Source organism: Papio anubis, chromosome 20 (genome assembly GCF_008728515.1).
Source record: "Papio anubis isolate 15944 chromosome 20, Panubis1.0, whole genome shotgun sequence".
In the NCBI taxonomy this organism is placed as follows: domain Eukaryota; kingdom Metazoa; phylum Chordata; class Mammalia; order Primates; family Cercopithecidae; genus Papio; species Papio anubis.
Genome location: NC_044995.1, coordinates 1834073 through 1846688, shown reverse-complemented (window position 1 = coordinate 1846688; position 12616 = coordinate 1834073). Strand labels below are relative to the sequence as shown.

The following is a 12616-nucleotide window of genomic DNA, read 5'->3' as shown; positions in this document are numbered from 1 at the left end:
CGGGGGTCCCGGGACGGCGCTCACCTGTAACTCGGCGCGCTCGGCCTCCCAGCGGGCTTTCTCGGCTTCAAAGCGCGCCCACTCGTGCTGGATAAAGTGCAGGATCCCCGGCAGGCTCAGGGGCTCCGGGCCCGCCGTGGGCCCAGGGCTGCCTCCGCCGCCGCCTCCCTTACCTGCCGGGCCCGGCCCGGGGGCAGGGGCGGAGACCGGGGCCGCCCCAGTGGGGCCAGGGCCCGCGCCTGAGCCGAGCGGACGGCAGGAGGAGGCGGCGGCGGCGACCGCGGCGGCCGCTCGCTCCTCCATCATGGAGGCCCCGGGGCCGGCCCGCGCGCCCGCTATGCTTCGCGCGCCTGCGCGGGCGCTCCAACACCCCCCCCACCACCACCACACACATACACACACACACACACACACACACACCCCACCACCCCGCGCGCGCCTGACGGAGGACAGTGGGAAGAGGGGCTGGCGGAGAGCGCGAGGCCGGGCACGAGCCTCGCCCACCCGGGTCGACCCCGAGGGCTAGCGTGCCCGCGCGGGGGGCGGCGGGAGGGAGATCGCGCCCCGAGGAGGGCGAGGGAGACCCAGGCCCCGCACGACGGTCCCCCTCGCTGGAGTGAGACTGAGGAAGGGGCCACTTTCTGCCCCCCTCCTCCTACTCCGCCCCAGAGAAAGAGCCTTACCCCTTCCACACCCAAACATCACTCTCCTGGGCAATTACTTTTACTCTGAGAGAAAGGGCGACCAGCAGTGGCCCCATCCTCTCTGATTCCTGTCCAGGTCGGTTGTCATGGTAACCCTTCCCCATTGGTGGGGGCGAGTTGGTGGGGGACAGCCTTCCCCTCCCTTCCACCTTTGTGGTTATGGAGCCCCAAACCTCTTCGGACTCTGCACCAGGAGAAGGTTGCTAAGGTAACCTAAGTCCCTGGTGGTCCTTCTGCTCCTTTCCTCATTGGTTACTATGGCAACCCCCCACACCTAGCATTCAGGTAGAAAGTACCCCAGCCCCAAAGACGCTGATCTCTAAGAGAAGCACCTCTTCCCCAGCCCCTCCCCCATAGCCACCTAGTTGGCATTACCGTGGTAACCGTCTTCCCCTTCCCATTGTGGGAGGCCCATGCACCAAACCAACCAGGTGTTTTTATTTAGAGGAGGAGATGCTCTGCTGAGGAACAGTTGCTATGGTTACAGGGCCTGGACCATCCTCTGGGGGACGAGAAACAGGCAAGGTCAAGGCCTGGTTACTATGGTAATAGAGAAGCCCCCTTCCAGTGACCCTAGGAACCAAGCCCAACCAAGGAGGGGAATTTTTTTTTTTTTTTTTTTTGGAGATGGAGTTTCACTCTTGTTGCCCAGGCTGGGATGCAATGGCCCGATCTCAGCTCACCACAACCCCTGCCTCCCTGGTTCAAGCCGTTCTCCTGCCTCAGCCTCCTGAGTAGCTGGGATTACAGGCATGTGCCACCACGCCTGGCTAATTTTTTTTTTTTTAGTAGAGACGGGGTTTCTCCATGTTGGTCAGGCTGGTCTTGAACTCCCGACCTCAGGTGATCAGCCTTAGGCCCGCCTCAGCCTCCCAAAGTGCTGGAATTACAGGTGTGAGCCATCGCCCCTGGCCAGGGGATGTTTTAAGAATCTCTCAGAGGTGGAGTGTGTCTAGGGAGGGGGTTGTCATGGTAACAGCTTCTGTTGGCTTCTAGCCCTACCTTTTCTGGACACATTCATGCTAGAGGGATGGTTATAGGTTGCTGTAATAACTGACATCCCTCCCATTCACCCCACCCCACTCCTGAGACACCCCAGGTGGTGCCTGAGATTATGGGACTTCAAGAGAAAGGATTCCCTGACCTTTCTCTTGCCACTATTGTGGATAAGATGAAATTGTGCTCTATTGTACAGAAATGGCTAATTTGGGGTTTTCTGGTTCTCCTCTCAGGAGCGCAGCTCAGCTGGGCTGGAACTGCCCTCCTGGAACTCCCCCAGCCTGCAACCTAGGAGGTAAGAAGTCCCTCAGTGTCACCCGCATTCTCATGGAAACTGCCCTTCCCTTATTTCCTAAGGCTTTCCCATGTCTCTCATTTTTTTCTTTTCTTTTTTTTTTTTTTTTTGAGACAGAGTCTTGCTCTGTTGCCCAGACTGGAATGCAGTGGTACGGTCACAGCTCACTGCAGCCTCCACCTCCTAGGTTCAAGTGATTCTCCTGCCTCAGCCTCCCGAGTAGCTGGGATTACAGGCGCCCGCCACCACGCCTGGCTAATGTTTTGTATTTTTAGTAGAGACGGGGTTTCACCTTGTTGGCCAGGGTTGGTCTCAACCCTGACCTCGCGGATCCACCTGCCTCGGCCTCCCAAAGTGCTAGAATTTACAGGCATGAGCCACCGCGCCCAGACCTCTAATTTTTTTCTTTTTTTTTTTTTTTTTTTTTTTTTTGAGACGGAGTCTCGCTCTGTAGCCCAGGCTGGAGTGCAGTGGCCTGATCTCAGCTCACGGCTCAGCCCGGTTCACGCCATTCCTCGCCTCAGCCTCCCGGTAGCTGGGACTACAGGCTCACCACCTCGCCTCGCTATTTTTGTATTTTAGTAGAGACGGGGTTTCACTGTGTTAGCCAGGATGGTCTCGATCTCCTGACCTCGTGATCCGCCCATCTCGGCCTCCCAAAGTGCAGGGATTACAGGCTTGAGCCACCGCGCCCGGCCTCTCTCATTTTTTTCTAACCGTCACATTCCCATTCCACAGATGCAGGAACTGAGGCTCAGGCCAAATCACAGCTCAGACCCCATGAACCCAAGGCCTGAAGAGAATTTGGATTCATTTACATTGTTTTGTGGGGACTGGAGAGACAAGTAAGTTCTCAGCTTAACTGTCCTCTCTGGCTCTGACTACCATTTCTAAGGCAAGCCCCTTGTTTCTACTCTTGCGCCCCTTGCTGGTTTCTTGCCCTGTCTGTAAGTTGTATGGTTGTTGTCCGTCTTTTTTTTTTTTTTTTTTTTTTTTTTTGGGACACGATCTCGCCCAGGCTGGAGTGCAGTGGATCAATCTTGGCTCATTGCAACCTCCGCCTCCTGAGTTCAAGTGATTCTCACACCTCAGCCTCCCCAATAGTTGGGATTACAGGTGCACACCACCATGCCCAGCTAATCTTTGTATTTTTTGATAGAGAGGGGGTTTCACATGTTGCCCAGGCTGGTCTCTAACTCCTGACCTCAGGTGATCCGACCGCCTGGGCCTCTGAAAGTACTGAGATTACAGGTGTGAGCCACCACAGGTGGCCCTGTCAGTCTTCTTTCTGTCTTCTGGAGGGCTGACCTAATGAGTACCTCATTCATTCTGTATCCTCAAAACACAGGGTCCACTACAAAGAATACTTGAGTTTGTTGAGTTACCGAGTTGAATTAATTTATTAATGTGCCACAGCCAAGCTTTGAAAGCACCTGTCAGGTTAGGGCTGGGGAAGGCTCACCAAAGATGGGTTGAGAGTCAGGGCTTCAGAAAGAACCCAAGAGAGAAGGCAAAGTTTATTGGTTTAAAGCACAGCTCTGTAGCCAGCTTCTTGGATCAACTCTTGGGTCCACTACTTCCCATTGTGTGACCTTGACAGAGAGTTAAAGAGACTTAACTCTTTAAGACAACTCTGGGCACTCTTGTTGCCCAGAGACTTAACTCTTTAACTCTGTGTGCCTTTATTTCCTTTTTTTTTTTTTACTTTTGAGATAAGGTCTCACTGTGTCACTGTCACACAGGCTGGAGTGCAGTGGCAAAGTCTCAACTCACTGCAGCCTCTGCCTCCTAGGCTCAAGAAATCCTTCGACTTCAGCCACCAGAGTAGCTGGGACTACAGGCGCGCACCACCATGCCCGGCTAATTTTTTAATTTTTTTGTAGAGATGGGGTCTTACCAGTCCACGCTGGTCTCAAAATCCCAGACTCAAGCAATCTCCCCCCGCCTCATCCTCCCAAAGTGCTGGGATCACAGGCGTGAACCACCGCATCAACTGGTTTCCATTTTTAAATGTGATCATAACGTGAGGATTAAATAAGTGAATATGCATAAAGTGCTTAGAACAGGGCCTGGCACAGGGTGAGCTGCTAGAATTGTTATTATTATCCTCCGATTCAGAAAAATTTAGAACATTCAGACCTTCAAAATCATCATTGCATCCACTTTGCCCCAGTGAAGGAGTTTGTAGCCCTTAGAGGTGGTGAAGTCTACGTGGCTTTGTCAGGGTACTGGATGATTCCTTTCCCCGCCTCAGCTTCCCTCACATCCTCACCAGCAGGTGGCACCTCCTTATCTGGCCATCAAACCCACTGGTGTCTGCTCTGCAAGGGCCAAGGTCCGTGGTGGGCCTGAGGGTAGCCAGGACCTGGCTGCTGTCCTCTGCCCTGCTGGGCACCTCCTGGCCGACCCAGAGTCAGTCAGACAGTGTAGCAAGAGCCAGGGCCTCGGAAGCGGAGACCTGGGTTCTCATCCCTGCATCCTTCCCATCTCTCTGAGCCAGAGGTTCCTGTCTTTCTTTTTTGAGACAGGGTCTCACTGTGTCACCCAGGCTGGAGTGCGGTGGCTGGATCACAGCTCACTGCAGCCTCTACCTCCTCGGCTCAAGGGACCCTCCCACCTCAGCCTCCCTCCTAAGTAGCTGAGACCACAGGTAGGTTCCACCATGCCTGGCTAATTTTTGTATTTTTTGTAGAGACAGGGTTCCACTATGTTGCCCGGGCTAGTCTTGAACTCCTGAGCTCAAGCGATCCTCCTGCCTCAGCTTCCTATAGTTCTTGGATTACAGGAGCGAACCACCACACCCAGCCCACGTTCCCTATGTTAATAATTCAAGTCACTCATTCATTCAACACATATTTATTGAGCACCTGCTATGTGCCAGGCACTGAGCTGTGCTCTGGGGATACAGTAGGGAAAACAGATCCCTGCCCTCCATGGTGATTCTGGCAACAAACAGACTAAGTAAAATCCACGTGACAACTACCAGGGGAGCAAAATAAGGCAGGAATGGGGTATAGGAAGTACATGGGTGATAGGGAGATGCTTTTAAAAAAAAAAAAAAAAAAGCTGGGCTCGGTGGCTCATGCCTGTAATCCCAGCATTTTGGGAGGTCGAGGCGAGCAGATCACGAGGTCAGGAGTTCGAGACCAGCTGACCAACGTGGTGAAACCCTGTCTCTACTAAAAATACAAAAATTAGCCCGGCATGGTGGTTCATGCCTATAATCCCAGCTACTCAGGAGGCTGAGGCAGAAGAATCGCTTGAACCTGGGAGGCGGAGGTTGCGGTGAGCTGAGTTTACACCACTGCACTCCAGCCTGGGCAACAGAGCAAGACTCCATTTCAAAAAAAAAAAGATAAGGTCTCACTCTATTGCCTGGGCTGGAGTGCGATGGTGCCATCATGGCTCACTGTACCCCCGACTTCCCCAGCTCAAGTGATCTTCCCACCTCAGCCTCCCAAGTAACTGGGACTACAGGTGCAAAAGCCATCACGTCCAGCTAGTTTTGTTTATTTTTTCTCAGCAAAGCAAGACGCTGTCCCTTTAAAAACAAAAATTGTTTTGGCCGGGTGCGGTGGCTCACGCCTGTAATCCCAACACTTTGGGAGGCCAAGGCAGGTGGATCATGAGGTCAAGAGATTGAGACCATGCTGGCCAACATGGTGAAAACCCATCTCTACTAAAAATACAAAACTTAGCCGGGCATGGTGGCACGCTTCTGTAGTCCCAGCTACTTGGGAGGCTGAGGCAGGAGAATCACTTGAACCCGGGAGGTGGAGGTTGCAGTGAGCCAAGATCGCACCACCTCACTCCAGCCTGGCAACAAAGCAAGACTCTGTCTCAAAAAAAAAAAAAAACTTGTTTTTGGCTGGGTGCGGTGGCTCACGCCTGTAATCCCAGCACTTTGGGAGGCCAGGGTGGGTGGATCACCTGAGGTCAGGAGTTCGAGACCAGCCTGACCAACATGGAGAAACGCCGTCTCTACTAAAAATACAAAATTAGCTGGATATGGTGGCGCATGCCTGTAATCCCAGCTACTTGGAAGGCTGAGGCAGAAGAATCGCTTGAACCTGGGAGGTACAGGTTGCAGTGAGCCAAGATGGTGTCATTGCACTTCACCCTGGGGAACAAAAGCGAAATTTCGTCTCAAAAAAAAAAAAAAAAAAGAAGAAGAAGAAAAGGAAGAAAAGAAAAGAAATAAGAGCAGTTTGAGAAAATGTTCTGGGTGACTTAAGCATACAGGTTGGGGAAAGCATGGCAAGAGATGAGGGCGGAATGGGGAACAGACAAGGGGAATGTCAGAAGAAGCTTCCACTTTCTCCCCTGGGCACTGGGGAGCCATGGCAAGTTGAGAGCAGGGGAAGGAGAGGCCTGACTTGTGCTTTAGGAAGACTCCTCTGGCTATCACGAGGAGAGGAATTGCCAGGAGATCGGGGGAGGTTGGATGGGAATGTGGGTGGACCTGGTTGAAGAGGGAGCTGTGGAAATGGGGAGGAGGGGACAGAGGATTTAGGACATAGGGAGGTTAGCTGGATGTCCCCTCTCTCTAGGAAGGACAGAAACCTACAAAAAGTCATCATGGGGACACTTTATTTGATCATCTGCTTGGAACCCAGAGCTGGCTGAATTCACCTGTGCTGGACCCGCCAGCCAAACTTTCTTTTTTGAGACGAGTCTTCTGTAGCCCAGGGCTGGAGTGCAGTGGCCGGATCTCAGCTCACTGCAGCTCTGCCTCCCGGCTCACGCCATTCTCCGCCTCAGCCTCCGAAAGTAGCTGGGACCAGGCGCTTCTTACCCGCCTGCTTGTATTTTTGGTAGAGACGGGTTTCACCGTGTTGCCAGGATGGTCTCTCGATCTCCTGACCTCATGATCCGCCCGTCTCGGCCTCCCAAAGTGCTGGGATTACAGGCTTGAGCCACCGCGCCCGGCCCTAGCCAAACTTTCAAAGTCGCGGTGGGGAGCCATCTGGTGCTTGAGGGTGTGGCCAATGAATGTGGAGGGGAGTGTCCTAAGGTTGGCAGCCTCTTTTGATGCAAGCTACCCCACTTTTTTGTTGTTGGGTTTTTTGAGACAGGGTCTCACTCTCGTCCAGGCTGAGTACAGTGGCATGATCATGGCTCACTGGCTCAAGCCATTCCCCACCTCAGCATCCTGAGTGGTTGGGACCATAGGTGAGTAGCACCGCACCCAGCTAATTTTTTATTTTTTGTAGAGATGAAGTCTCCTTATGTTACTCAGGTTGGTCTCGAACTCCTGGACTCAAGCGATCCTCCTGCCTTGGCCTCCCAAATTGGTGGGATCACAGGTGTGAGTCACTGTACCTGGCCCACCCCACTTTTGTTTTGTTTTTCTTTTTTTAATTTGTTTTTTTTTTTTTTTTTTTGAGACGGAGTCTCACTGTGTCTCCCAGGCTGGAGTGCAGTGGCACGATCTCGGCTCACTGCAAGCTCCGCCCCCCGGGTTCACGCCATTCTCCCGCCTCAGCCTCCCAAGTAGCTGGGACTACAGGCGCCCGCTACCGCACCCGGCTAGTTTTTTGTATTTTTAGTAGAGACGGGGTTTCACCATGTTAGCCAGGATAGTCTCGATCTCCTGACCTTGTGATCCACCCGCCTCGGCCTCCCAAAGTGCTGGGATTACAGGCTTGAGCCACCGCGCCCGGCCTAATTTGTTTTTTCTATTTTTTTTTTTCCCGAGACGAAGTCTCGCTCTGTCACCCAGGCTGTAGTGCAATGGTGCCATCTCAGCTCACTGTAACCTCCACCTCCCGGGTTCAAGTGATCCTCCTGCCTTGGCCTCCCAAATTGCTGGGATCACAGGCATGAGTCACTGTACCTGGCCCACCCCACTTGTATTTTGTTTTTCTTTTTCTTTTTTTTTTTTTTCAAGACAGAGTCTCGCTCTGTCGCCCAGGCTAGAATGCAGTGATGCCATCTCGGCTCACTGCAACCTCCACCTCTCAGGTTCAAGTGATTTCCTGCCTCGGCCTCCTGAGTAGCTGGGATTACAGGCACCCGCCCTCACACCTGGCTAACTTTTGTATTTTTAGTAGAGATGGGGTTTCACCGTGTTGGCCAGGCTGGTCTCAAACTCTTGACCTCAGGTGATCCACCCACCTTGTCCTCTCAAAGTGTGGGATTACAGGCGTGAGCCACCACGCCCAGCCTGACCTTTTTTTCATTTATATTTTTCAGCACCCTACTTAAAAATATTTTTTTTAATTCTAATTAAATACGTATAACATTAAATGTACCATCTTAACCATTTTTCAGCACACAGTTCAGTCGTGTTAGGTGCATTCACATTATTGTGCCGACAAACCTCTGGGACCTTTTCATCTTCCCAAACTGAAACTCTGTACCATCAAACAACTCCCCATTCCCCTGCCCGCAACCCCGACACCCGTCATTCTACTTCATGTTTCTATTAGTTTGACTCATTCTGTTAAAAAAAAAAAAAGTTGTTTGTTTTTTTTTTTTGAGGCAGAGTCTCACTCTGTTGCCCAGGCTGGAGCGCAGTGGTACTATCTCAGTTCACTGCAAGCTCTGCCTCCCGGGTTCACACCATTTTCCTGCCTCAGCCTCCCGAGTAGCTGGGACTACAGGCGCCCACCACCACGCCTGGCTAATTTTTTGTATTTTTGGTAGAGACAGGGTTTCACCATGTGAGCCAGGATGGTCTCAATCTCCTGACCTCATGATCCGCCCGCCTTGGCCTCCCAAAGTGCTGGCATTATAGGTGTGAGCCATCGCGCCCCGCCAAAATATTCTTAATTAGTGGCCAACATTTTAAAATTTGGGTAATTCTGATTTTTAAAAGATATTTCTGGCTTTTCATGCAAAATCAGAGTTGTCAGGCTGACCATCAGGGAGATGATGGGATGGCACAGGATTTCAGGGTATGAGGTGGCGGCAGGGGAGGGGCTTGAGAGCTGTGGCATCAGCCTCACCCTGGAGCCAGAACCAGGGTGTTGAGGGGCAGGGAGGGGGAGATCGGGGGTGGCTTCCTGGAGGAGGGAATGGTAGAGAGGGAGATGAGAGTGGGAATGGATTTAGGGTGTTTAAAACTGAGCCTGAATCTGGATAAGTTGACAGAGAATAGGCAGAGGGTGGCACTGAATGAAGACAAAGGGAAGGTGATTCACTTTAAGGAAAAACAAAACAAAACAAAACATCCAGCACCTAACGTGTATCTGGCTCTGTTTTGGTTTTGAGGACCCAGCAGTGACCCAGCCAGGCTCAGGTCCCACCCTCCTGGGTCTCGCATGCTAGTAGGGAGACACCCTCTTCCCCAGCGCTGATGACTTAGAGTGGTCAGGCTGTGGTGGGGGAACCCAGGGGGCTGAGGACACCCAGAGTTGGTGCATGGCCCAGACTGGGAGGTCACGGAGTGCTTCCTGGAGAAGGGGAAGTCAAAGCTGAAGCCATAGGGAAGAAAGGGAATTGAGAAAGAGCTGTACAAAGGGGAAAGGCTGAGGGTGGCAGAAGGGGGTGGTTCTGACAGTCAGCTGCTGCCTTCCCTTTCATCCCCCTCCCCAGGATGTCCTCGAGGCCCAGCTAGCCCCAGACTTCGACCCGATGCGGCTCACCCGCTGCCAGGCTGCCCTGGCGGCCGCCATCACCCTCAACCTTCTGGTCCTCTTCTATGTCTCCTGGCTGCAGCACCAGCCTAGGAATTCCCGGGCCCGGGGGCCCCGCCGTGCCTCTGCTGCCGGCCCCCGCGTCACCGTCCTGGTGCGGGAGTTCGAGGCATTTGACAACGCGGTGCCCGAGCTGGTGGACTCCTTCCTGCAGCAAGACCCGGCCCAGCCCTTGGTGGTGGCAGCCGACACGCTCCCCTACCCGCCCCTGGCCCTGCCTCGCATCCCCAATGTTCGTCTGGCGCTGCTCCAGCCTGCCCTGGACCGGCCAGCCGCAGCCTCGCGCCCGGAGACCTATGTGACCACCGAGTTCGTGGCCCTGGTACCTGACGGGGCACGGGCTGAGGCACCGGGCCAGCTGGAGCGCATGGTAGAGGCGCTCCGCGTGGGAAAGGCACGCCTGGTGGCTGCCCCCGTCGCCACGGCCAACCCTGCCAGGTGCCTGGCCCTGAACGTCAGCCTGCGAGAGTGGACCGCCCGCTATGGCGCAGCCCCCGCCGCGCCCCGCTGCGACGCCCTGGACGGAGATGCTGTGGTGCTCCTGCGCGCCCGTGACCTCTTCAACCTCTCCGCACCTCTGGCCCGGCCGGTGAGCACCAGCCTCTTCCTGCAGACCTCCCTTCGCGGCTGGGCTGTGCAGCTGCTGGACTTGACTTTCGCCGCGGCGCGCCAGCCCCCGCTGACCACGGCCCACGCGCGCTGGAAGGCTGAGCGCGAGGGGCGCGCTCGGCGGGCAGCGCTGCTCCGTGCACTGGGCATCCGCCTAGTGAGCTGGGAGGGCGGGCGGCTGGAGTGGTTCGGCTGCAACAAGGAGACCACGCGCTGCTTCGGAACCGTGGTGGGCGATACACCCGCCTACCTCTATGAGGAGCGCTGGACGCCCCCTTGCTGCTTGCGCGCACTGCGCGAGACCGCCCGCTACGTGGTGGGCGTGCTGGAGGCCGCGGGTGTGCGCTACTGGCTGGAGGGCGGCTCACTGCTGGGGGCCGCCCGCCACGGGGACATCATCCCATGGGACTACGACGTGGACCTGGGCATCTACTTGGAGGACGTGGGCAACTGCGAGCAGCTGCGGGGGGCAGAGGCCGGCTCGGTGGTGGATGAGCGCGGCTTCGTATGGGAGAAGGCGGTCGAGGGCGACTTTTTTCGCGTGCAGTATAGCGAAAGCAACCACCTCCACGTGGACCTGTGGCCCTTCTATCCCCGCAACGGCGTCATGACTAAGGACACGTGGCTGGACCACCGGCAGGATGTGGAGTTCCCCGAGCACTTCCTGCAGCCGCTGGTGCCCCTGCCCTTTGCCGGCTTCGTGGCGCAGGCGCCTAACAACTATCGCCGCTTCCTGGAGCTCAAGTTCGGGCCCGGGGTCATCGAGAACCCCCAGTACCCCAACCCGGCACTGCTGAGTCTGACGGGAAGCGGCTGAAGCCCTGATACCCTCGCCTTTGTTTTTCAGGGGTCTGTCTGGATGTGGAGAAGCTCTATGTGAGCAGTGAGGGGTGGAGGGGTGTCGCGGAGACAGGGAAGGGGGAAACTGACCAAGAAAGAAATTCGAGGGAGAGCATGAAAGAAGGCTGACATTGGCAGGAGGAGAGCACCAGGAGGAGGATGGGAAGCGACCTCCAGATTTCTCAAATGGTCATGCCCACTGGGAGCCGTGGATATGCATGGGGACATTCTGGGTCATCCCAGTCACGGAGGGAGCCAGGGATGTCACGCCGTCCCGCAGGGTCCAGCAGGGCCCCAGACCCGAAAAAGGTGTCCTGCCCAAGATTCCAAGAGCCCTGCCCTCTAGGGCAGGGACAGAGATTTGGAAACAGAAAGAGTGCAGGCTCTGGAGCCAGATTGGCAAGATTCAAATCCTGGCTCTATCGCTTATGAGCCAGGTGGGCCTGGGGAAGCATCGCCCTTTCTCAGTGCCTCAATAGCTTCCAGCATGCGGGACCCTTGGCTGCAGGGATTGCTTCCGCCACTAGAGGGCGCGCCGGTCCCGCTCCTGGTGGCCTACTGTGGCTGCCCGGGCGACAGTATGCCCAGGGTCTCTGTTCCATAGCCATCTACTCTCTTCAGCCTTTGGACTTCTCTCCAAGCCCCTGTGGAAGGCGGACAGCAGTGACCACCTCCCCTTCTTTCGGACTGCGACCTCCTTCCCTCCTGAGAGAGCCCTGTGACCTGCATGCTACTCTTAACTATTCTATTCAAGACTGAGTAGAAGTATTTCAGTCTTGCAGAGGAGAAAATGCTCAGAGCTCCGAGGTGCGGCTGTCGTCGAGAACCGGGTGCTGGACCGGGCGCGGGGGCTCACGCCTGTATTCCCAGCACTTTGGGCGGCCGAGGTGGGAGGATCGCTTGAGCCCAGGAGTTCTAGACCAGCCTGGTCAACATGCCAAGACCCCGTCTCTATTTTTAAAAAAGAAAAAGAACAGACTTCTGAATCTCAGCTCCACTCATGATTATTACCTCATTATTTCAGCTGTCTGCACCTATTTCCCCACTTGCACGGCAGGGTAGACAATAACCGTAGCTCACACTCACTGAGCACCTGCTGGGTACCAGGCACCATTCTCAGTGTTTCCGTTGGATCAGCTGATGCGTCCCTCACCTCAGCCCTCTGAAGTGACAGCTGCTATTATTTTCATTATACAGATGAGGAAGCTGAGGCCAGAATGGTGAAGTCGCTTGCTTAAGGTCAGACAGCTTAGGAAGGGGCAAACTGGGGGCTTGAACCCAGGTGGTCAGGCTCTGGAGCCCACAATTGTCTTACCCAGTATGCCCCTCTCTAGTCATGGTCCCCAAGAGAGGCTTGGAGACTCACTTAGCAGGTGAAAGCAATGGCAGCCTTCCTTATTTGATTATGGACCTAAGAATAAATGGTATTTGGGCATGTATTCCCAATATGTGTATATTTATTTATAAAGACATACAGATACTTATCTGTATGTTAGTAATAAAGCTTAAATTATTCCGTTTTAAAATTA

The 12616-nt window shown here is 54.6% G+C and overlaps 2 protein-coding genes across 6 annotated transcripts in view; one reads left to right on the top strand and one right to left on the bottom strand.

Annotated features, from left to right (window-relative positions):
• STRN4 (striatin 4) overlaps positions 1-351 on the bottom strand; it is a 27385-nt gene extending 27034 nt beyond the window's left edge. For all 3 annotated transcript variants that reach the window (XR_002519003.2, XR_002519004.2, XM_021931226.2), the window contains exon 1: positions 25-351. Coding sequence is in view for 1 of the 3 variants with exons in the window: in XM_021931226.2 (XP_021786918.1) it covers positions 25-306 (282 nt within the window). In the remaining 2 variants the exon portion in view is untranslated. The remainder of the gene's footprint in view (positions 1-24) is intronic.
• Positions 1-12616, top strand: part of FKRP (fukutin related protein) — a 12726-nt gene extending 110 nt beyond the window's left edge. Inside the window, exons 1-4 of one of the 3 annotated variants that reach the window (XM_031659128.1) lie at positions 321-912; positions 1937-1998; positions 2737-2843; positions 9538-12616. In XM_031659128.1, the coding sequence (XP_031514988.1) occupies positions 9577-11064 (1488 nt within the window). In that variant the 5' untranslated portion in view covers positions 321-912; positions 1937-1998; positions 2737-2843; positions 9538-9576 and the 3' untranslated portion in view covers positions 11065-12616. Of the gene's footprint in view, positions 1-320; positions 913-1936; positions 1999-2736; positions 2844-9537 lie in introns of those variants that run through there. The other 2 variants (XM_031659127.1, XM_031659129.1) reach the window with 2 other exon arrangements.